Source organism: Triticum urartu, chromosome 6A (assembly GCF_056163025.1).
Source record: "Triticum urartu cultivar PI428250 chromosome 6A, HENAU_Tu73, whole genome shotgun sequence".
Lineage (NCBI taxonomy): Eukaryota > Viridiplantae > Streptophyta > Magnoliopsida > Poales > Poaceae > Triticum > Triticum urartu.
The window spans coordinates 578807054-578831743 of NC_141878.1; the positions used below are offsets into that span (position 1 = coordinate 578807054).

General features: G+C 42.2%; 1 protein-coding gene and 1 long non-coding RNA gene across 3 annotated transcripts; one reads left to right on the plus strand and one right to left on the minus strand.

Moving 5' to 3' along the window:
- Positions 1-377: 377 nt before the first annotated feature.
- On the plus strand, positions 378-3880 carry LOC147966590 (uncharacterized). 2 transcript variants are annotated; one of them, XR_015607807.1, is made up of 4 exons: positions 378-716; positions 2632-2925; positions 3120-3284; positions 3411-3880. It is a non-coding gene; the product is annotated as an uncharacterized LOC147966590 (long non-coding RNA). The 2 variants fall into 2 exon arrangements; XR_015607806.1 differs by having other exon boundaries at positions 379-2925.
- A 3361-nt stretch (positions 3881-7241) lies between these two features.
- Positions 7242-13234, minus strand: LOC125515326 (kinesin-like protein KIN-10A). The gene is made up of 6 exons (XM_048680781.2): positions 12376-13234; positions 10869-11024; positions 10671-10778; positions 10173-10283; positions 8610-10073; positions 7242-7767 (listed from the first exon to the last, which is right to left on the minus strand). Exons 1-6 carry the CDS (start codon positions 13045-13047, stop codon positions 7474-7476), a joined length of 2805 nt encoding a protein of 934 aa, XP_048536738.2. The 5' UTR covers positions 13048-13234; the 3' UTR covers positions 7242-7473.
- Between the last annotated feature and the right edge of the window lie 11456 nt (positions 13235-24690).

Genomic DNA, 24690 nt, shown 5'->3' on the forward strand with positions numbered 1-24690 from the left:
ACGTTGCAAGACTTTGTATCTTACGATGGTCAGGCCGTGCAACACTCCTATGCAGGTTGTACTCTGCGCCCGTAATCTTACCTCATTGGGCACGGTAAATTAACTCTCAAGCCTTTGTTCTTTACCGGCACGCATCATGGTTTGGCTGGGGTGAGGAATAATAATTCTTCACCCAGGACGACGAATAGCGCAACCCTATATATATATTAATAACCCTGGGTGAGGAATAAGTAATTCTTCATCCTGGTCAGTCTACCGAGTCGGACCAGCCCATGCCTCCGTCGCATCCATGGGATGGTGTAAACTTACTCTTTTTTTACCTCGTCTAATTATAGGACGGTTCCTCCTTTTACTTTTTTTATTTGATTGAGGGACCTCTTTTTCCTTGGTCCGTGCAGTTTGGAGCATGCCCACTACCAGCCGATCCAGAAAAAAATATCCTATGGATTCGGTCATGTTCTAATGAACAGCGGCGGCTTCCGGCGGCGATACGAGTGGGCCCGGCGGGAGCACGGCCTCCGGCGCCGTCCTCTCAACCCCTCCGTGCGAGATGAGCATTGCGTGAATGGCGATTGCTCAGGGGGTCGAGGGGCCTGAGCTGTCCCAACACAGGACAGACGCCTCGTCGGCGACGAACACCTGGCCAAAGTCGAGCGCAGTCCGTGAGCCAGGTCATGGTCGGACGGCGCAGCCGGTCGTGGCTGCTTCATGAGGAGGTACTTCATCGCTTTCCGGTAGATGCCCTTTCAGTTTGATTCTTTTTTACGGGAGCTATGTTTGATTGTCACTACAACTTCACCATCGATTGCTTTATTATGCCCAACTACCTGTGTAGATCAAGATCCTCGCAAGTTGGCAGCCATGGCTGGATATGCTTCAGTAACCTTAATTTATTGCCTCGATGTTGCCGGCCGATGGCCGTAGCCTTATTCGTGTTGCCTCAGATCTTGGACTATTGCTTCAGGAGCAAAAAAATAGAACAATAAATCAGAAACATGCAGGCAATACATGACTGTACACCATAGATTTGCTCCGGCAGCTAGTTTATCCGTATTGTTGATTGATGCAGAACAAACATACTAATGGTCAATTTCGCAATTTAGTTCTTGTTCTGACCCACTAATCAAACAAAGCGACCAAACCCTTATCCTTCACTTCCTGCTAATAATTCCCAATAGAAACCAAGCAAATGATTGGGAGTACAAACTAATTCCCTTGCCCAATATACTACTAGTTCCCTCCTCTAGTCATATCCCTCTTCCCATCATTTGCCAAATAGGAGGTAGATGAGTTGCTCTGTTTAAGGGTGGCCTGATGCAAAACAAAAACCATTTGTACTCCAATTGGTTAGGAGTGTGGTTTGGTTGTTCTTCAGTTTAATAGTGCGATGTTTGTTGCATCAGCCGCTTCAGGAGATGGTCTTGTGCGCCACGATATTAGCTTGACTTGAAGATAGTACGAGAAGGCATAGATCCTAGTCTAGCTAAAATTAGGCTCATGACCATCACCTATTCACTTTGATTCTGTTTTCAGTAGCTTGAATTAGGCAATAAAACGTTGGCTATAAGAAAAATGGGTATATACTAATTTTGGGATTTATGTTAGTTTGAAGACAGCAGTTTAGCCTAGAAGTGAAGCAAACATTGTCGCTAGTACTGAGATGAGAAGTATCTCAGGTCTGTAGGTGCAGAATCAGGGTGGACTATAGTGGAGCATATGCATTAGGTTGAAGATAATAGTTTAGCTCAAAGAAGACGAAGCCTGAGATGAGAAATATTTTGGATCTGTAAATGCAGAATCAGGATAGATTATAATGCGGCTTAGCTATATTTTATTTTGGTGATGCTGACTAACCTATGACTAGCTATGCAGCTTTTCATGTAAAAATAAAGGAAAAGCTTGGCTTATTTTCTACATGCCGCCAAGGCATAATTTCTGATTCATCATGAAAGGGAATGTTTTTTCTGATGATGCACGGCATTTGTTGCTACAAAAATAGAGTACACACATCAACTATTTATTACTAAACGAACAATCCTTTTTATCAAGTTTCTACTTTGTACTAGAGCTTACAGATTTAGCATCTGTCTTGGCACCTTACGGAAACAAACATAATTTACTGTTTATTGCTTAGCCATTGATTCTACAGAATATCCATGTCACCATTTTTTCAGATTCTTATAAACTGTATGGCATTGATTTTGATCTTCCATAACGCGTCTTCTTGTCTTTCAGAGCTATATATTCAAATATGAGATACTCTGGGTAATCTTTTGTGAAGGCATGTTCAGCACCATAGTTTTCTGAGTAAATCCACCGTTCCAGGAATCTGATTTGTCCTTTGTGTTTCCAGGTTTTATCTGCATTAGGTGGAATAGAAGTTTAAAATCCAAACATAATTTTTGGTAATTATTTTTCAATATTTCATATTCAAATTCTTGCATGCTATGACTTCTGTAAATTCTTCAAGTAGGTTTGTACGTAGAAGCTATCACCACAACTATGAAACACAGTGCATTTTACATCTGTTTTATGCAGTAATTATGATTGCATATGCATCGTCACCCGTATACATCATCATAAATCTGTGTTGTAAAGTCGCTTCATTTTTATTTTCTTTGCATCTGGCAGGTATTTGTTCTAGTTGTTGCCATGATCATCTTGACAGAGAATTTAGCATGCAACAATATGGTACAGACAAAGTTGGACGGCTAGCTATTCACATCTATAGTGCTCTTCTTGTTCATTTGAATTGGAAGTGTCAGAGCACTGAACATACACAAGCATGATAGCTTTGTATTAAAAGTGTACAATCCAGTCTATATATACCAGTATTTCCCAAGCCAAGGGAATTCTTCTAACAGCTGGATCGTTCTTGGAGGAATCATGCTTACCATCACAATTCTGGCCGTTTTACTTATTCAGGTTTAGGGATTACCTTCCATCAACTTACCATCACAACAGCAGAAAAATGTTTCTTTCTCTTCAGGACCTGAAGCATTATTTGCAAATCTATGTCATTTCCTGTGTTGGCCATTCAGTTAACATGTCTTCCATGTGTCATTACAATTATCTGTACGCAATTATGAATCCCTAAAGTAAACATGTCTATTTTGCAGAATACATTCACATTGTATCCCCATGCCTTCCATTGGCAAACACTGAGCTGGTTGCCTATATAATGTCCAACAATGAAAATGTGTGTGACGTCTTCTATCACTCCATTCCAGGTCCTCCTCAGGCCTCAGCTACTATAGCTTGTGATCCTATTGACTAATCGTAAGGTAGATCGTTTGATGTGCCACCACATTATCTCTGTTGTGTGCACACTGGCATAGTGCATATGCATTATTAATGCTGCATACAAGTGTTGTTGTATTTAATATGGTTTCCATGTTTAATCATTGCAGATGCCATATACTGGCTAGCCTTTTTTTCTTCTCAGGATTCTGTTGTGCCAGTGCAGTCACTGAAACAATCTATTGACGTACTCAAGCCAAGCCAGCCATACACTTCCAAGCGGACACCATTGTGGAGTTCTTGAACCGGTGCAGGCATGCTGCTGGTGTCGTACACTTCCAAGGGGACACCATTGTGTATGCTTGGAAAGATTCAGGGACCATCAAGAAGATTTCTCTAGATTACATGTGTGCCTTCATGGGGAGGGTCTGCAGGGAAAATTGTGTGATGTTCAATATTCCTCATGAGGCCTTCTTAATGTTGGGCAAATATTCCAAATCTGAAAATCATTTTCCGTTTGGAACAATAAGCTTAATCTACTTGTACAGATTTTGTTTTGCACCTTGTGTCTTGCGGTGTTCATGCAAATGCTAGAAACGTTTGTGTTTTTGTCTTGAAATATTGAATATTCAGATGCTTCTTTGCCTATATGATAATTTGCAATGAAAATCTCTAACTGGCAACTAACGAATTCAAAAGTATTTGCTGCTTTCTAATTTGTCATTTTTGTTTTCGTCGAAAAAGAATTGTGGCCTTGGTTGCAGTCTGGAAACGGTTCATGTGTTCTTCTCAGCATGGTTGAATTTGATGTGTTTGGGAGGATAGATGGATAGATGTTGTGCAAAAAAAAAATATCATTCAAAATGCCTTGTTCAAACAACTTAAATCCGGCACATTGCTCCAATGTGGTAGAGCTCGTGCAGATAGTGGCACTAAGAAAGGGATTAAATTGTAGAAGATGATGTGTGTTGCATGGTTGTAATTTATTCGGTTTTCTAGGCCGTAGCTTTACCTTGCGTGTTTGTCGGACATTGAAGTGGCAAGAAATCACTACAACAGTCTGGTGCGTGGGACTAGTGCCCTGACTCACCGTAATATTACCTCACCGCATGGGAGTTCCTTGACTGACCGTAATATTACCTCACGCACGCGCTGTAAATTAGTAAGTGAGGCTTTCCTTTTTTGAATGCATGCGTTCTGTGTAGGAGTTGGCTCACCCAGGGTGACGAATAGCGCGAATAGTGTCAAATCTGAAATTATTTGGCATCCTATTAGGTATCTCTATTCGAAAAAATCAGCTCAAAAGTCGAGGTACAGTTCGAGATTCAAAAAAGACAAATTCGAATGTTAATAGTGCCATTTTGGCTGAATAGTACTTTGACACTATTCACGTCCAATTTTGTCATTTTTTGTTTCTTAGGACCTGAAAGTTTTGGGGTTGTCAAACATTGACGTGTGTCTCTAATTTTTTTAAGAATGCTTGAACATATATATTAAAATGTATAAATATGAATTATTGAGGTTGATCTCACGATCTCACCTAATGTGAGATCTTGATACGTCTCTATCATATCTATAATTTATAAAGTATTCATGCTATATTTATATATCAATCATATATGGTTTTGGTGCACTTCTATATTATTTTTATTGATTAACTTATTAATCTAATGCCTAGTGCCAATTTCTGTTTTCTGCATTTTTTTGTTCGACAGAAAATCAATATCTAGAAAGGTCAAAATGCCACGGGTATTTACAATGTTCTTATGGAATATATGTGATTTTTTTAAGAAAGAATCAACACAAGATAGTGCCCGAGGGCCCCAAAAGCCTGGGGGCGCGGCCTACCCCCCGGTCGCGCACATTGATCTTGTGGGCAGCCCTTAAGTCGATTGGAGCCCTTCTTTCGCCGAAAGAAAGCTAATTTTCGGCAGAATATCCCCTTAAAATTTCAGCCCAGTCGGAATTACGGAACTCCGACTATAAAAGAAATGGTGAAAGGCCAGAAAGCAGACGCGGAAAACAGAAGACAGAAGAGAGATTCAATCTAGGAGAGAGCTCTCTTCCCGGAGGGCCAAGGAAGAAGGAGGGGCCCCTTCCCCCTCTCCTCCGGTGGTGCCGGGATGCAGTCGGGGACATCTTTGTGATCATCATCACTAGCAACTTCTCCTCCGTTCTCATAGTGATGTGTGAGTTGTTCATCCTCGAGGTTGAGGGTATGTGCTAAGTTGCTCTCTCTCTCTCATGTTCTTGATGGATGTGATCTTGATGTATTATGAGCTTGATTATATTTGGATCTTATGATTTTCATCTCCCTCTATTCTTTTTGTGGTGAATTGAGTCAGATTCTTTGTCTTTACATGTTAAGCATGATTGAAATGATATTAGTATGAATTCTTTGAATATTCATGATGCTAATGATATGGAAAGTCATAAGCTTGGGGATATTGTGTCTGATGAAGATGAGCTTTTTAGTCCCTCTACTTTTGATGAGCAAATTTACTGTGATGAAAACTTGCCTCATATTTATGATGATTACATTGATGAAAGTGGGTTTGTAAGAGTGTCAACTTTAGGTAATAATGATCCCATTATTTTGGAGGGTGTTGAATCTTATTGGAATAATGATAAAACAGATTAGGAGAGGCCATGACTTTATTTAGTGTTGAATCCACTACTTTGGAAGACTTCAATTGATTATGACAACAAAGTTCCTATCTACGATGATTATTATGATGACATGTATGCCATAAAGAGTAATGATAAGCATGAAACTTGTCATCATGATTTTAATGTTCAATTGGGTTATGTCAATCAAGTATCACATGATAGTTATCTTGTCGAGTTTGCTCTCACTATTATGAATGAGAAGAACTTTGTCAATGTGGAGAGTAATAAAAAGTTTATGCTTGTGGATCTTGAAAAGAATGCATTATGTGATAGTTATATTGTTGAATTTGTTCATGATGCTACTGAAAATTATTATGAGAGGAACGCATGGTTATTTACATTTCAATAATATCAAGTTTCCTTTCTTTTTGTTGACAGTTTTAAAGTTACGCTTCTTTTGCTTTCCTATGCTAGTTAGTTTCTTCTCCAATAAATTGTTTGATTATAAAATTCCTCTACATAGAAAGTGGATCAGACTTAAATGTGTTTACTATATGATTCCAAATGCTCCTTTTTTGGTTCAATTCCTCCTTTTATGTGAGCATCACTAAAATCATAATGCCTAGCTAAAAGGCATTAAAATGGTTGTGGTTTCCTTTTGTTTCAGTACTCCCACATACTCGAGTGGAAAGATAGGACCCGCTGACGGCGAAAGATGGAGCTTGGTATGCATCCCTTCCGTAGATTTAGAACAAGTGGTTTGTCAGTTCACTGTACGTATGAACAAGCTACTACAGTTGACAATCAAAAGGGAAAAATCTCAATGTCTTTGAAAATGCAACTCAGGAGGGGTGATTTGGCTCCGGAGCTCGTCTACATCCGCCATGAATAGTAAAATAAAAATATAAGAAAAAACGAAAAGTTCTGTCTTTCTTTTTTGCATGGAAGATATTTTAGGTTCCTGCCAAATTTCAGTTTGTTTGGACATTTGAGTAGCTCGCAGCAAAAAAGACAAAATTGAGGTATGTGAAACAGTGTACTATTCATGTAATGTTTGGATCAATTTGTATTTTTTTCCGAGAACTACTTGGATGTACAAACAAGCTGAAATTTGGCATGAACCTCATGCACTGAAACATTTTCCATAGAAAAAAAAAGTCAGAATTTCTTAAATTATTTTAGTATTTTTATTTTATTTTACTGTTCGTAGAGTGATGATGAGCTCGGGCTCAGAAATGAATATTCGCAGCAACTCTAACTTCCTTTGAGAATTTTCAGTCATACGACAGGAAGACATTGCTTATTTTTACTTTTTATTTTTGCATGGAGGAAGACATTGCTTAGGCCCTTGTAAAAAAAGCGTTATTTACCAATTCTGTATCCAGACGACAAGAAGCAACGAACCGATCGATCAAGTGCATTCCCCTCCACTAGACGATCTATCATAATCATACTGTTTGGGATGTCTGTAACATGGTTACATCACGAGTGGTAAGTATTTTACACAGACCAAAGAATACATTTTAGATACGAGATACATCGTCGTCAGTTCGTCACGACATGTGACCCACGGCAACCAACCAACCGACAGAAAATGAATGCAGCAGTAACAATCAAGCTCGGTCAAGCTCTGAGCTCCCGGATGTAGCTGGGGCTCATCTGCGCGGCGACCTTGGGCGAGAGAGCGCCCGCGGCGGCATGGTGGTGCTGCTGCACCTCGTGCAGGGCCAAGGAGTTGAGCTTGCTCTCCAGCGGGCTGAAGGGCGTCTGGTGGAGCTGCTGCTGCTCCATCGTCGCCGGCTTCTTGGCGACGCGCAGGCAGGCCAGGTAGCTGTTTGTCTGGTTGTTCCAGTTGGGCAGCCTGCTGATCTGCACCGTCGCCTCCTTCTCCCTCGACACCGGAGCACCAGAAGGGTCCTGCATACATACACACCAGCAAGAGTTCCCCGTTGTTAGGTCTGTCAATCAAGAGAAAGGTACAGGCTAAACTGAAGATGTTTCTCCGAAAAACAACAGGAAAGAAAGAAAGTACTCTACGGCTGAGATCGCTACCGCCACGGAGAGCAGTACTTTTATGCCCAGCGTTTACTCTCTGAGTTAATTGTTAATCCTTCAGTTAAGCTGTAAAACTGTCAGTTACCGGCTCCAACAGAAGCCAAGACACAAATAACTGCCTAACTAGTTTCCCCTAGCTTAGCTACGACAGAAATGATCCAAGGCTGTGTGAATGCACGTTTTTTACTGGCATCAACACGCCTCACATTGAGTTTCACATTGTCAGGTCTGCTAAACTGAAGATGTTATTCTGAAAAACAACAGTTACTGAAGTTCAGTTATGCGCAGCGTTTGCTCTCTGAGCTAATTGTTAACCCACCCTTCAGTTAAGCTGTAAAATTGTTTCACCGTCATTTACCGGTTCCAGCTATATATGTGGCATGCCTAAAAAGAGCTACAATATATATAAGCCTGTGTAATCCGAGGAAGAAGCTAAGACAGAAATTGCCAAGATTAGTTTCCCCTAGCTTAGTTACTCGTAGAAGGCAACCTGTTCGTCTCTCACCCGCCCGCATTTTTTTACTATCATCAATTATGTCTCCGGATCGATGAATTGACGTTTTTACTGGCATAAACACGCCTCACATCATTAACAGGTTCGAATTACCAAGGTGGTTGACACGCATGAAAATTGCCATGAGCAATAGGAACAAGAGAACAGCAATTGGGTGTAAGTGTGCCATGGACAGAGCTGAGTGACTTACCCCAAGGAGGAGGAATGTGAACTGGTGGTGCTGCTGCTTGCTGCCGGCTTCTTCAAAGTGAGCCTCGATGAGCTTCCTCAGGTCTGAAAGGCAAGCGGTCGGCAGAAGCTTCAGCCCCTTGATCAGACTGCCGGACTCCCATTTGATGTAGACATCCAGCAAGCCCTCTCGCTCCTTGCTCAGCTCATTTGCTTCGCCATCTGTGGTGCATGATTTTAGCTCTTCCGGCATTGTCAGCTCGGCGTCGTCCACGGCTTGGCAAACGATGGGCGAGAGCTGCGACGACACAGGGCTGTCGGCAACCTTGACGTCGCACATGGGGGTTTCTATGGCTGCCCATGCTGCTGATGGGTCCTTGTTCTCATCACCGAACACCTGATTTGCCTGCTGAATGTTCTCATCTCCCGGCAACTGCTGCTCTCCGGGCTGCTTGTTCTCATCTCCAAAAGCTTGCTGCTTCGCCGCCGGTGACTCTTCGGCGTTTTGTTTCTTGACCAGCTCACGGTAGTTGCCACACAGCCTGAAGATGTTCTGGATACGGTTGGTCCGGTCCGGTTCAGCAAGCGGTTGTCCCATTCGGTCCACCTTGTAACTCTCCTCTTCCACCACTTCTTTGCACACCTCCACCTCAGCACCATTGTCCTTCTCTTCGCTTTCTTCATCTCCCTCCTCAAATACAGTGCTCAGGACCGCCTTTTCAGGGAACCCAGAAAGCCTGACCACATCTTCTTGCTCCAGGACAGTGGTGCAAGAGCCTGCTGTCGATGTGTGATTCCACATCTGGCCCTGCTGCTGGCGAGTATCCTCCTTGATGACCTTCACATCAGACGGCTGATCTCCAGCATCCAAATCCATGGACATCGACATCGCCATTGACATGCATTGATCTCCTCCTGCAGACATCTCTGATAGTCGTGCCAACAATCTACCACCAATGACATCCTGCTGCGCAGGCTGACGAGCATCTGCCTTTTCAAGCTCCACCTCCTGCAGTCGTCGCTTCAAAGCAAGGAGCTCTTGCTGCTGCCTAAGCATTTTCTCTTCCATCATCTGGAGCTCACTCTTCAGCATCTTGGTCTTCTCAGCGACCTTTGAGTTGATCTCTTCCTCCTTTGCAGCTGCACCCTGCCCTTCTAGCAGCCTAACCTTCGCCCTCACTTGTGCTAGCTCCTCCTCCTTTAGCCGAAGGACATTCTGGGCCTCATTGCGCTCTTTCTCTCTTTGCTTGTTCTCCTTCTGGAGCTTGTATATGAACTGGTTCATTGCAACAATCCTTGAATTGAGCATTGAAGATGACTCCTCAGAGCTAATTTTATCCCTTGGTGTTGATGCATGAGCAGCACGGATAATGCATTTTGCTTTAGCACCGTATTCCAAGGTAGAAACTGTCTTGTGCAATTCCTTTGGGTCAGGACTCGCACACAGAATCATCAGAATCTTTGATTTGTCATCCTCAAATGAGTCCTGAAATTCCATGAAGAATAACAAGTTCTAAATTATCTGGGATAAACAGAGAGTGAAAAGTTGTATCAGGAAAAGTGTGCTTCTTCAAATGTTTTGTACCTGTAACAGCATTGTGAGCTTGCTGTCTCGAAATGGAACATGTGAATCACCATTGGCTATGGACTCAACCACTCGTTTCAAAGCTGTGTTGCCTTGGTTGATCTTTGCCGTCTGTGGAGCAGCAACCAATGTTATATATAGAATAGATGTGCAAAGCAAAGTGACCTAAAGAAACATACTCTGGTTCATTACATTGCAGGAAAAAAAAGTAGTGGTAAAAGTACAAGCTGTGGTTAGGTTATGGGAGTATCATGCTGGAATTCATATGTTGATGTAAGTATGGAAACAGAACTTTATCATTGTTTCAGAAAGAAAACAGAATTGTATCTTGAGAAAACTCTAATATAGTTGCGTTGCAAGTTGCACATCACCGGCTGTTAAAAATATGTTATGGCACAATTAAACATGCATTAATTACCGATGGCACATCATTTTTGAAAGGGCAACTGAAATAAATTGGATTCTACTGAAATTATAAGGATTGGTAACATCACACACCTGCATCTTGGCATCAAATCCAGTTTGGCCTGCAGCTTCTATGTTTTCAGAACCAGCCATATCCACCAGCATCAGCCTTCCTCCGACCGATGGCACATCCAAGATAATCTGGAGAAGTGACAAAAAAGCAAAGTCATAAACAGTTGGATCATTCATGAAAATCAAGGTGAAAAGTGCTAATTGCTCATTGCAGCCTACCATGCAGTGACTTCGCGAACTTCTCTCATTACAGAGTGTGCTCTTGACAGTACGCCGCTTCTCTACTTTTGCAACTTCCCTGGATATCTTTCCAGCTTCATTTCCAGATATATAAGTTGCATTTTTGGCTTTCTTCCCCATTACTTCTAGCCTCACCTGTACATAATGTATTGAGAAACTTAAACAAAATGGACAAATTACATCAAGTCGCAAATTCACATTGGCATTGCCACACGGAAAAGCACTTTCAACATCTTTTGTCAGCCCTGTGAAACTATCCAGCTATCCCTAAATAACATGGCAATGAAAACTTAAGTACTGTATCAGATAACCACTTGTTTTAGGTTGGTCACAGTTAACGTAGTGATTATTTCAAGTAGTACCAGATAACCATTTGTTTTTAGGTAGGTCACAGTTCTAGTAATTATTTCAACCTGCACTGACACACAGAACTGAGGGCCATAACAATGAACAATATCAGTTACAGTTGGATTGCCCTCACGCCTAGAATCACAATTCCTAACTCGGCACTTCAAATTAGTCATCTATAAAGTATTGCAAACAGCAATCACAGGCCATAACCATGAGCAATATTAAATTATAGTGAGGTTTACTTCACACCTAGAATCACAAGTTTTAACCTTGGAATTTGATATTAGGCACCTAATATGCCATCACGCATACACAAATGACAAACAATTTCTAATGCAATTTAAGTACCAGATAACCACTTTTTTGAGGTCGGTCACAGTTCAGATAGTAATTGATTCACCTCTGATGACACATACAACTGAGGGCAACAACAGTGAGCAATATCAGTTACAGTTGGTTTCACTTTGACCTCACACTGAGAATCACAATTTCTAACTTGGCACTTCAGATTAGTCATCTACACTAATACACGCACAACAACAGCAGTCATAGTTCACAGGCTATAACAATGAGCAATATTAGTTACAGTTAAGTTTTACTTCACACTTAGAATCACAAGTTCTGAACTTGGAACTTCAGATTAGCCATCAGTTACAATTGGTTTGACTTTGACCTCACACTTAGAATGCCAATTTATAATTTGGCATTTCAGATTAGTCATCTGAACTAATGCACACAAACAGCGGACAAATTTCACAGGCTATAGCAATGAGCAATATTAGTTACAGTGAAGTTTTACTTTACACTTGGAATCACAAGTTTAAAACATGGAACTTCAGATTAGCCATCAGATATACCAGCACCCATACACAACTGGCTAACAATTTACTACAAAACGGTGACAATTCCTAAGAAAGTACCGACCACAACTGTAATTAACGACCTAGGATAGGCAGAACAGATCTTCTCTGAAGCGACAAATATGTAAAGTTTAAGCCCAAATCATGCTACTGCCACAGTTCCATCCAGCTGACATCCTCACATAACAACAATTAACTTGTGCAACTAAATAATCTATAACGATGAATCAGCAGCAGCATCTGAAAATTAAGCAGCAGGAGCATCGGTGTATCACCTTAGGGGCGTTCCCTTTAGTATTGGCACCGCTGCCGACGAGCAAATCGTAGATCTCCTCATTGTAAATCTCGAGCACGGCGACCTGCACGAACAGCCCGACCCCGAACCCGGCGTCCTCCTCGCCGCTTTCACCACCAGTACTACAGCCCCCTCCCCCGTCGAGGATGTCCCGGAGCGCCCGGTACACGATCCCGGGCTGCTTGGCGCAGCCGAACATGGTGTGGCTCTTCCCGGAGCCCGTGGGCCCGTACACCATGACGGTGCACTTGGCCCCGACCCGCACGCCCTGGATCCGGGACCTGACGAAGCGGCGGTAGAACCCCTCGAGGTCCTCCTCCTCGGAGACGGACACGCCGTCGAGGCTGAAGTCGCGGCACGAGATGCCGCCCGCGTCCCCGCGGACCCGGACGGTGGTGCCGCCCCCGCCCGCGCCGCCCGGGACCTCCAGCACCGAGGCGCCCGCGGCGGAGGCGGTGAGGTTGCGCACGCGGCCGATGACCTCGACGGGGTGCTCCGTGGCGGCGCCGGTCGCGCCGTGGCGCGGGGTGCCGGGCGGGAAGTGGAGGCGGTGCTTGGAGGTGGGCGTCCGGAACGGGGTCGCGGCCCCCGCCGACGCCTGCGGCGTCGACGGCGGGCCCGTGCGGGGGGAGGGCGTGGGCAGCGGCGCCATCCCTGGCCGGGGCTCGGTCCGATCTAGGGTTCCGGGGGGCGGGATGGGTCGACGGATCTGGCGTTGGAGGAGACGACGGCGGGAGCAAATCCGCGTGATTGGTGGGCGGATGGATGGCGTGCGCGAGACGGGTTTGAAATGGGGGGAGGTAGCCGTTGGGGGTGGGGATGCAACGGGACTCAGCTTTGTTTTGAAGCTGGTGGGGAGGGGAGCTTGGGGTGGGTGTGGTGGAGGCGCCGGAGGGCACGGGATTTGCGGGGGCCGCGCGAGGAGGGGGGTGGGATGGATTTTTTGCTTTTTTGTGATTTCTGCAATTATTATCATCTACTGGCATCATGCATACATATATGTATAAATGTATGGACTGGCGATGAAAAACCAGAGAGGATGTGCTGGCACTATCTCCACAAGCTGCTGGCCGTATGTGACTTTGAAATTAATTACAAGAGGTAAATACATCGGGAGTCATGGAACTTGTACGCGGCGCTCAGTTTAGCGCACAAACTCGTAAAATACGTGTTTCTGGTCATCTAACTTGTTTTTTCCCTCTCATTCATATACGGTGCTTTCTGTCGTATCCGGTTGTATCCCACTCACACCTGGCGTGCCAATGTTGTGTGTGTGTGGGGGGGGGGGGGGCGTTCTCACTTTTTTTTACCTTGCATTTTATTTATTTATGCAGAAAATTCTCAAATAAAAATAGAACCAAACTTTTTTCTGAACCCTTGCATTTTATCTACCCGGACAATTCTCAAATGAAATTGAAAACGCGGGTACACGCTGGGCTTCGAACTACTCGACCAACCTGATGCTTGGTCAAATATAATATGCGGCTACATCAATATGTTGCTTAATATTCAACAACACCCCAAGACGGACGTCGCCAAAGGGAAAACGATTACATCCTACGGAGGGAGACGAGGAAGCAGTCCACATGAACTGGCGGCCTCGCGAGGGCGCCCTCCGGAGCAATGGAGCAAACCATCAGTGGGATGGGTCAAGCTGAACATCGACGGGTCATGGAGTGGTGAGGATGGCACAGGAGGTGCCGGAATGGTGCTCCGGGATCACACTGGATCCATTATCTTCACGTCCTGCAGGTTTATCCAAAGGTGTGCGAATGCCCTAGAGGCTGAAGCTGCATCTCTCATGGAGGGGGTTGACCTCGCTCTTGCACAGAGTTCAGAGAACCTTATTGTGGAGTCGGACTGCGCTATGCTAGTTCGCATGTTCAAGGAACCTGAGGCGAACAGATCGCATATAGCAGCAATGCTTGCAAGTACTAAGAAGCAGCTGGCCTCACGCCAGCATGAAATAAAAATCGTCACACGCGACCAAAATAAAGTCAGCCATTCTCTTGCGCTGATGGGTAGAACATTGCCCAAAACTGCTGTGTGGTTACGTTCTGCCGCTGACGATGTTGACGTGTTGTGTCAACGGGATTGTAATGACTCTGGTTGATTAATATATTCGTTTCATTAGCAAAAAAAAAAGAAACTGTGAAAAAAGGGATAGCCCCGGTTCAAACCTATGACCTCCTGGCTTGCTCGCCGCATGTGCAATTAAAAGGATATACACAATTTAACTTCTGTGTTCTTCTTTCTTTTGTTTCTATGTAAAAAAATAACTTATATTCTAGATAAACTTTTCAGACAAATCACTAAACTTTTGTTTGAATTGGCATAATATTAAATTTGAAAAATCTAGATAGAAGAAATATAGTGAAGAATGAATGTATATATTTTTTAGACAAATTAACTAAATTTTTCTTTAAATTCGAATAATTTTAACTTAAATCTAGTGCAGAATGAATGCACGCATTTTTTGGACAAATAGATGGAAATTGTGTTTGAATTCAAATAATTTTAAGTTTTTAAATCTAGATAAAGAAAAATATAGGTCAGAATGCTTGTACGTAAATTTTTCGGACAAATGAACTATTTTTTCTCTGAATTCGAATAATTAAAATTTTAAAAATATAGATAAAAGAAGATATAGTGCAGAATAAATATTCGTCTATTTCTTTCAGGCAAATTAGTGGGATTTTTTCGAATTCGAATAATTTAAATGTTGAAAATCTAGATAAATGAAAATATAGCTCAGCTGATTTGTCCACAAGAATTTTAAAATTTGAATAATTTTATATTTGAAAAAAAGTGATCGCTCAAACAGAATGATTCCACTCTCCCCATGATAATGTGCACAAATTTCTATTACCCGCATAGTTTTCATAAATAGAACAAGATTAATAACAACACATACACGAACATTTGCCCGCATGAATATTTTTTGAAATGCGTGAACATTTTTAAAATGCAACTTACTTTTTAAAATTATACAAATTATTTTTACAATGTTTAATTTTTAAAAATATCACATACTTTTCTTTACAACGTATGAACATTTTTGAAGAGTCACAAACAACAAAATATAAGTGGTGTCCTTACATCATTTTATTCCTGCGGAGAATAACACAAACATGTTTTTAGTTTTCGTTTATTCCTTTGTTGGGCTGAGCAAACATTGTATTAAAGAAATTTTTGTTTGTAAGTTTGATGTCAATTTAATCTTGGTCGAGTGGCTAGTGCAGTTATCTCTTAGTTTGCAGGACGTCTGTTCTAGTCCCCTGGCGCTATTTTTTATTCGTCTTTCTTGAAAGATACTATGTGCCTACATGTGCGTAAATAAAAAAATAGAGGATGTTTTTTGCAAAAGAAAGAAAATGCATGGCTCACCCAATGCCTCACCACTCACAACCACTGACATGTGGGTTGTATTCATGCTGACACGACGCGTCAGCACAAGATATGGCTGGATACAAAACAAGTGACCGTATCTACATGCATAGGCAAGTTATGTGACCGCAATGACGTATTTTATAACTTTTAGCACTAAACTGAACATCATATGCAAGTTATATGACTTCCATTGATATTACCTCTAATTACAAATTTAAGAGTTAAGAGACATTTTCTATGGGAAAAACTGTAGAGGTTTTGATAAAAAAGAAGCACAAATTCAGGTATAAAAGAACAACACAAATTTAGAGGTGAATTCAACTTCTTGCTCGTCTCAAGCCTTCGTTGACAATATCTAACCCATTTCGTAGAAATTTCTCCGGCGTGTGGCCAATTTTAGCATGTTTGTTCTTGTTCCTTTTTTGCACGTTTTGAAGTTATTCAGGTTCGGTCATGTGGGTCCGATTGCCAACCCGACGTGGCACCCTGAGCCAACCTATAGACCATAAGCATAGTTTGGATGGGCACATCCGACATACAATCAAAGTGAGACCCAAGCCGGAGGAGCTGGTTTGGCTAATACATCTTGTTTGTGTGGTTTGCTTCGTAGGCGGCACCTTAGAACGAATGAACCTCTGATATGGCATACGACTCAACTCAGGACGCCAAATTTAAAACCTAGAAGCACTTGAATTTCTCGCAATTGAGGTAAATGGAGTATTTTGAAAGAATTTATGGTAATTGAGATAAAGGCCCCGTTAAGATCTCTTGCGGCTCCATGCTCCCCAAACTTCGCATGCGGAGCAAGTTCCGCGAAACGGATGCCTTCCCTAGAACAAAATGGTGAAGCGGCAGAAGCCCAGCCTCCCGGAGGGGTAAGGCATAGAGTTGCCAGAATTACAAGGGGAATGCATCCACCTACTCATTTTGATACCACATTGCTTTCTCTTCCCCGACGCAAGGCCCAAGTTCTCTCTCTCTCTCTCTCTCTCTCTCTCTCCCTCGCCTCCCCTCTATTCCTCTCTCTCTCTTCCCCTTCAACCAGTATAGGAGGCCTTAGTCAAACATGTCTTGAGCGCTCCTCGGCATACCCATAGGTTTCCCATCACAAATTGCCCCTTCCCTGCTACAATCACATCGAAGCCATTTCATAGTTGCTTAAAATAGTAAAGTTTTTTGATATTTTTTCTGTTGCCCTATCAAATGAATTGCTATGTAATGTTGGGGGGCGATCTCTAGATTTTAACTAGCGTCCCGCTAAGACTCAGTTGATTGAGACATGGTTGATGAACGTCATCCGTTATAGCCCAACCGACTATATTCCCCTGTCCAGTCTGATTGTTCTTTCTTGTTGCTTTCGGGTTGGCTCTGTGTTTTTGGGCCAGTAGTTTTGTCTTTAGTTATATGTGCGTATTATTTGGGTTGCGCTTTTGGGCCAATGGTTTTGGGCCGCATTTTATATATGGTGAGCAATCTTTGGGTATCGTTGCTATTTCAAAAAAAATAAACATGTTGTTTCTACGAATTTTTTGGTTGTTTTGTTTCATGATTTTCTTTTTTGCTTTTTCTATTTTATGTTCCTTAAAAAATGTAAGCATATGTGGTGGTATTTTTGAAAATGTTTTGGTACATACAAAATATTAATCATGCATTTAAAAAATATTCATCGTGCAATTAGAAAATGTTAAACGATATTTAAAAATATTCACCATGCAGTTATGAAATATTTTATTCAACTCTTGTTTTCTGCTTGTATTTTATTTGTTGGATTGGACTGGGCCTTGTCTTACTCATATGTTTATAATTTTGCTACCATCCACAAACTGATAATGGTACAACTAACAAAATAAGAGAGACGATGCTGGAGAGCCATGTGCAATTATGCTATATTTTCTTGTGCATGCACACTCCCCCGAAACACCCCTATTTGGAAAATGAAAAATGAGCCAACAAAAATAGAAAAAGGAAATAAATGGAAAATAGTAAATGAAAATTACAAAAATATGATATTTTTAATAATAAACCTCCTACCGGCCCATCCACGCGCAACCTAGTTGTGTGCGCATGATGCCGCTACAGTTGCATGCGGGGGAGGGTGTGCAACTGCCTATGAAGTATGATTATAGCACATTTGAAAGATAAAAGCAAACCTAATAAAATAAAATAAAATAATAGAAGAGAAATTGGAATAGAAAAATAAAAATGGTTAATACTAAACCCACATGCTGGGCAGCCCATGCAATGAGCCCCCCACATCCTCTAATTGCGCGTGTTTTCAAAGGAGCAGCAGTTAAACATGGGTGATCGACATGCAATTGGATTCTGCATTTGACAATTTAACCCCAAACACGCATATTTATAAAAGAAAATAAAAGCAAACCCAAAACACATAAAAAAGTAAGCAGAAATAGAAGAAACAATGCAGAAAAAGAAGAAAAATAATGAACCATCTACTAGACCGCCCACACGTTTGCATGATGCCGCTTGCAGTTGCATGGAAGATACTCCCTCCGTTCCGAATTACTCGTCGCAGAAATGGATGTATCTAGATTATTTTAGTTCTAGATACATCCATTTCTATGCGGAGTAATTTAGAACGAAGGGAGTACATCACATGCAGTTACACATGGGGTACAAATGTGCAACCAGGGGCACATCTTTAAAATAGCCAAAACAACTCTAATCTAGAAGAGGAAAAACAGAAAATTCAAAAAGCAAAAATAAATTAAAAGGAAAATAGAAATGGAAAATGAAAAATGAAAAGAAATTACTAGTAAACCCGCACACTTAGCCACCATGAACCCAGCCCCCATACTTCTAGTTGTGCGCGTCATGCTGCTTGCAGTTGTGGGTGTAGAACATACAGTTGCACATCTAGGGTGGATGTACAACTGAATGACGTGCTTGAAAAAATAATCTAATCATCGCTATTGAAAAGGGAAAAAATATAGGTGGGTTTCTACGTGCAGTGTCCCTTGCAGTAGTGAACGGGGTTTGTCTCAAAAAAAAAAGTTGCATACGGAGTACAACACATGCACTTACACATGAGGCAAAAGTGTAACAAGGTCGCATGTTTGAAAAGTATATTTGAAAACACCAATTTTTAGAAAACCAAACCAAAACACACAAAAAAAAGCTTAAAGTAGAATACTAAAAAAATGAAACAAGTTAATAATTAACCAACATATCGGGCCACCGACCTACACAGCCCCCCCCCCCCCCCACCACCATTACCCCTAGTTTTGACCCGTGGTAATTCTTGCAGTTACACACAGGTCAGAACACATGCAGTTGCACCTTGGGGACGGACGAGCAACTAGATGCACGGTGAAAAAAATATTTTGAAAAGAAAAATAAAGCACCAAAAAAGTGAAGAAAAATAAATAGAAATAAAAAGTAAAAAATGTTAATACTAAACCCACCCACAAGGATCAAAACAATTTATTTTCTTATACATTACCAAAATTAATAATCTCAAAAATGCTTACATATTCTCTCCACCAAAAAAGTGATAAAAAATAAAATAAAATGTAAAAAGAATAATTGAGAAAACTAGTAAAATTAAAAAGTAAAAAACCAAAAGAAAGCAGCAAAGAAAACCAAAATGCAGAATCTAAATATTGTTAACCTCCTTCTAGCTTCGCTCTCGCATGCACCCCATACATACACAATTCCTATTTAGTGCCTAAAGCGTCATTATAGGCCATTTGGCAAACTGGCGCACATCTCTGCTGGAACTAACAGGCCAGCCGATATAACTGCACAGTAGCATGTTTTTTCCTGTTTTGGGAAGCTTCTAGTAGCGTCCCATTTTTTGTAGGCGTTTTATGTTTTTTGTTTGGCCTTTTTTCCTTTGTCTTTTTATTTTTAGTTTTGGTTTTTATATTTTTAATTATGTTTTTTTTCTTATTTTGTAAACTTTTTTGTCATTTTTTCATATCAATGAACTATATTAAACTTTGTGAACTTTTTCGTTAACATCTTGTATTTTTAGTCAAATTTCTGAGCTTTTTTAAAATTGGTGAACGTTTTCAAATTCACAAACATTTATCAAATTCGTAAACTTTTTCAAATTTGTGAAACAAATGGTCAAGGTTCAGGTCTTGGTCAACATGCATTAGTTAAGGGTCGTCGGTCAACTGCAAGTGATCAGTGGTCATAGGTTTTTTTTTTGAGAGGTGACAGGCGAGCGACTAGAGTGAGGTTGAGTGCTATGGGTTGTAGGCCTGCTTAGGTGGTGCGCGAGCGCTGATTAAGGAAACTGGCGCTGACGGCGCCAATTAGGACCTCTCCACATATGTGTAGTGTAGGACAACAACAACAAAAAAAGAACGAGACAATCGATCGCAAAAGAACCCACCACAGCGTGAGAAAATAAAACTCACTGTACCAGCACGAGTTCTACACATTGTCCAACAACAAGACATAGCTAAATCCATTTTAACTAACCTCACAGACTGCCCCCATGTTGATATCTCACCTGATGCATATACGGTATAACGTGTTTAGGTAAGGGAGAAGTATCTTTTTCATCCCTTAACTCTTTCAAGGATATATAAATGGTCCCTCAACTAGAAAACCAGCAAAATTTGGTCCCTTAACTATTCAAACCGGATAAGTTTAGTCCCTCATACCGTTTTGACTGTTTTTTTTTTCTGACGTGAAGTGGTTTTGACTAAAACTAGATACATCCTATAGGCTGGGCCGTCAATCAGCGTGTACAAATGTGCAGGGTCCCACATGTCAGCCTCAGGAACAAAGAATAATAGCTTAAAATAAAATGTATGCCACATGTTTTGAACTTAATACCGGAAGCAGGCCAGATCAGTAGGTAACCAACATACCACAGATACTATGTAGTATTAAGCATGTTCACTGTACAATGATATTAACTCATTTAAAAGTGATTTATTTTTTTCAGTTTCAGTCCTTTGCATATATTTTTTTTTGTACTCATGTGCACAATGAAGTAGCTATATTTTCTGCGTGTCTTTTATTTTTCTACACCACATACTGTTCAAATTTCGACCACTAACAGGCTGGTCCCACAGTTCCAAACAATAACCAGTCCATGTCAGCAAAAAATCAACCAAAGTGGTATGAGGGACTAAACTTATCCGGTTTTAAAAATTGAAGGACTACAGTTTGCTGGTTTTGGAGTTGAGGGACCATTTATATACTTTCGAAAAAATTGAGGGACAAAAAATATACTTATCCCTTTAGGTAATAAATCTAATTTATTGTCTTTTAAGGTAATAATATCTCACCTGCTCCACACGCTAAAAAAAAGATTAACATAAACTCGCAACCTGCTGTATTCATCATGGTAATAAAGCTCATATAAAGCCATATGTAAACTGCTAACCTCCAAATCGTCATATATAGGCCTTGTTTGGTTCGGCTGTGGATTTCTAAAAGCAGATGTAAAAAATCTGCTGTGGAAAAACAACTGTGGAAAATCTGATGTGAAAAAGATGTAGGTCATTTGGCAAACCAGCTGATACATCTTTTTCAGATTTTGGCCCGCAGCGGAATCAGATTTTGGAAAACACATCCTGGGTTGCTTCCGTTTTTGGTTCAGATTTTGTCAGCGGATTTCTGAAATCGGATTCTGCTGGGTTCGTCCTTTGGTTCAGATTCTGCTGCGCGGCAGCGGAATCTGTCGATAAAAGCCGAACCAAACAGGGCCATAGTGCTGCCGGAGGGGGTCATGGTCATTGCCTCTTAGGTTTCAAGATAAGATTTTCACAAGTTGAAGATCGATCATGAGAGGGAGCAGCCTGGTGTTCGTGGTTGCCCTCTTGTTCGCCGGGAGCCTCGTGTTCGGAGAATGTAAGCATAACACCATCTTCCTTGTATAGAGCCAAAATGGATTTCCGATACTCTTGCAGCTATGTTCTTGTCTTGGATAAATCGATGTGTCCCGTTGTTCCAGTGGTATATATATTTTGTGCATTGTGCACTAACAAATGTCGTGCGTTGCTTATTATGCGACAGGTCGTCATGTAAGCTACGAAGACCGTCGTGCCAATGTAACCGCAAATGCTACTACCGCGGATTTGGCATCAAGCGGGAGCAAAATCTCAGTGAATTGGTGCTACAGAAGGGACTGCAACAGTAGAAACAGTCAGTTCTATTGGCATCAGTGCTGGTGCTGCCCCTTGTTGCCCGACGAACCGTGCTGGAAACATGTGGAAGAATGCCATGCAATGTGCCCGACATGCCATCCGAAATGCTAACAAGCATGGTGGTTGCTATTATATAAAGCCACTTCGGTGTTATTCAGATAAAATAAATGTACGGGTTGGTAAGACCGATCTCGCAATATCTATATGAATAATTTTTTTTTTGCATATATATGAATAACTCAAGTGCTCATGATTAAAGATGAGCGAAGGATAATTTGTGATAGTTCCAAAAGTCACCCTATCGGTCTTTGGGCATTGTAAATGTCCTCTTTTTGTCTATGTAGCAAGTTTTTCTGTTCAATGTCAGGCAAACGCTCCCCTGCACTTCTGGCGACCTTGTTCATATTGCCGTTACGATGGTTATTTTCTTATTGCCGTTCGTCCTGATGGTTATTGTCGTTCATTTTTTTTTTGCGGATATTGCCGTTCATAATTTATTATGCATATTCAATGAAGAAAAGTAATGCCACTACTTCGGCATGAAAGTAACATTGTACAATGGAAAACAAATTAAGTTTTTTCTTCTAAATATAAGTGGAGAGAGGTCCACATGGACGCAATAAGTGGTCTCTGCTTTACCCTACTTCAACGATCCGGGACGAAGAGATAGACCCTGTCCACATGCGCTCAATAAACATGAAAGGAAAGTCGGTCAATTATTTCACACATAAATTTTCGCCACAAATCAACATGGCTATAGGTAATGTGTGAAAGAGTATGTGATTATTCTTTATTTAAAAAAACAAACAATGAATCCACACTCTAGCAATGAATCCAAAACAATATTAACACAACAAAGAGCTTTCCCACTTTGCTAGTTATTTCCAAAGGCGGTATAGCCGTGTTCTTGCAGTTAGGGATTGTTTCATAGTTCGGTTTGTTAAACATAATAGTGTACAGGTTATTAGCGTGGCCTTGAGGCACACGGCGAGGTAGTTAGGAGGTTATCCTTTTTTATGTTTATCTCTCTTATCTCCTAAAACCCTCCTGTAATATCTCTGGTGGTTAGCCTCGACGCTGCCATCTCCTGTACCGAACCCCCTCAATCAATATATATATCGCGGGTCTCCATGTATGGAGATTTGAGACGCTTCACAATTTCCACATGGTATACAGAGCAGGCCTCTTCCACGACATCTAGCTCATCTTCTCCATCCGTTCCCTTCCCAGAATCACCACGCCGCAATCATGTCCACCTCCTCCGCAGTCCCCTCCTCTGGCCTCAACTACAACACCTCAGAACTCTCAGCCGGACGAACTATGTTCTCTGGCGAGCCCAAGCACGATCCTAGATATTGGGCGCCGGCTTGTTTGGCTACATAGATCAGACTATAGAGGAGCCTCCAAAAACAACCATCAGCAAAGACAAAGATGGCAAAGATCAGGTAGTTCCCAACCCTGCTCATAAACCTTGGCTTGTTCAAGATTAGCAAATAGTAGCATATCTTCTCCGAAACCTGTCAAAAGAGGTGCTCATCCAAGTAGCCTCACTTGAATCATCACATGCAATTTGGACCGCGCTAGCAAATATGTTTTCTGCGGTCTCTCTGTCTCGTGTTAATAACATCAGATCGGCCCTCACAAACGCCCAGAAGGGGTCACAGTCGGCCTCCACCTTCTTCGGGCAGATGCGTCCCCTCTCCGACGAGCTTGCGGCGGCAGGCAAACCGATCGGGGAGGACGAGCTTATCTCTTTCATCGTCGCCGGGCTTGATATGGAGTATCAGCCCATCATCTCTGCACTCGACGTCCGCACCGAGCTCATCACCGTCGATGCACTCTTCTCGATGGTGGCAAACTTTGATCAACGCGCTGAGATGTTTAGCAGCGCTGGTGGCTTCAAATCGTCAGCGAACGCCGCCTCCAGGGGTCGATCGCGTGGCGGCAGAGGCGGCTACCGCAACCAGAAGCAAGGTGGTCGCGGCGGCGGCTACTCTGGTGGTGGCGGCCAAAACCCTAGCAGCGGCTATCCTGGCACGGGTAGCGGCGGCTACAACCAAGGCGGCGGCGGCTACAACCACCACGGCGGCGGCGGCTACAACCACCACGGCGGCGGCGGCTACAACAACCATGGCAACGGCGGCGGCCAAGGCAGCGGCCATCGTGGCGGCGGCGGCGGGGGCTACTACAACAACAATGGCCCCCCACGCCACTACTACAACAACAACCAAGGGGGCCGCTTCGTCGGGTATGAGGAGTACGAAAAAAATGCCAGATCTACAAGAAAACTAACCATATTGCCAAAGAATGTAAATGGCGCTATGCAGAAGATAACTCCAGGAAAAGGCGTGTTGCAGCTGCGGCCGATCCTTCATATGGAGTTCATTCGAACTGGTATCTTGACTCCGGCTCGAATGAGAACATCACTTCCGAGCTTGAGAAGATGACCATTCATGAGAAGTATCATGGCCAAGATCACGTCCACACCACTGAAAACGGTCCAGGTATGATGATTAGTCATGTTGGAGAGTCTATTATTAAAACCCCACACCGTGATATTCTTGTAGATGATGTTCTTCACATTCCAAATGCATCCAAAAATCTTTTGTCCGTACACCGCATTACTCTTGACAATGGTGTTTTCATCGAGTTTCACCCCTTCTTCTTTTTGATCAAGGATCAGGTCACGAGGAGGGTGCTTTATCGCGGTAGATGTGTGCAAGGCCTCTACCCATTGATCCCCAAAATTTCCAAGTTCAATAAGCAAGCCTATGGAG

Bases quoted from the DNA above. Each gene is read 5' to 3' on its own strand.
- LOC125515326 (XM_048680781.2), bottom strand. From the start codon at position 13,047: ATGGCGCCGCTGCCCACGCCCTCCCCCCGCACGGGCCCGCCGTCGACG. The intron at 10,074-10,172 runs GTACAAAACATT...ATGGAATTTCAG, and splicing joins AGCTCACAATGCTGTTACAG to GACTCATTTGAGGATGACAA. The intron at 7,768-8,609 runs GTAAGTCACTCA...GTATGTATGCAG, and splicing joins TCACATTCCTCCTCCTTGGG to GACCCTTCTGGTGCTCCGGT.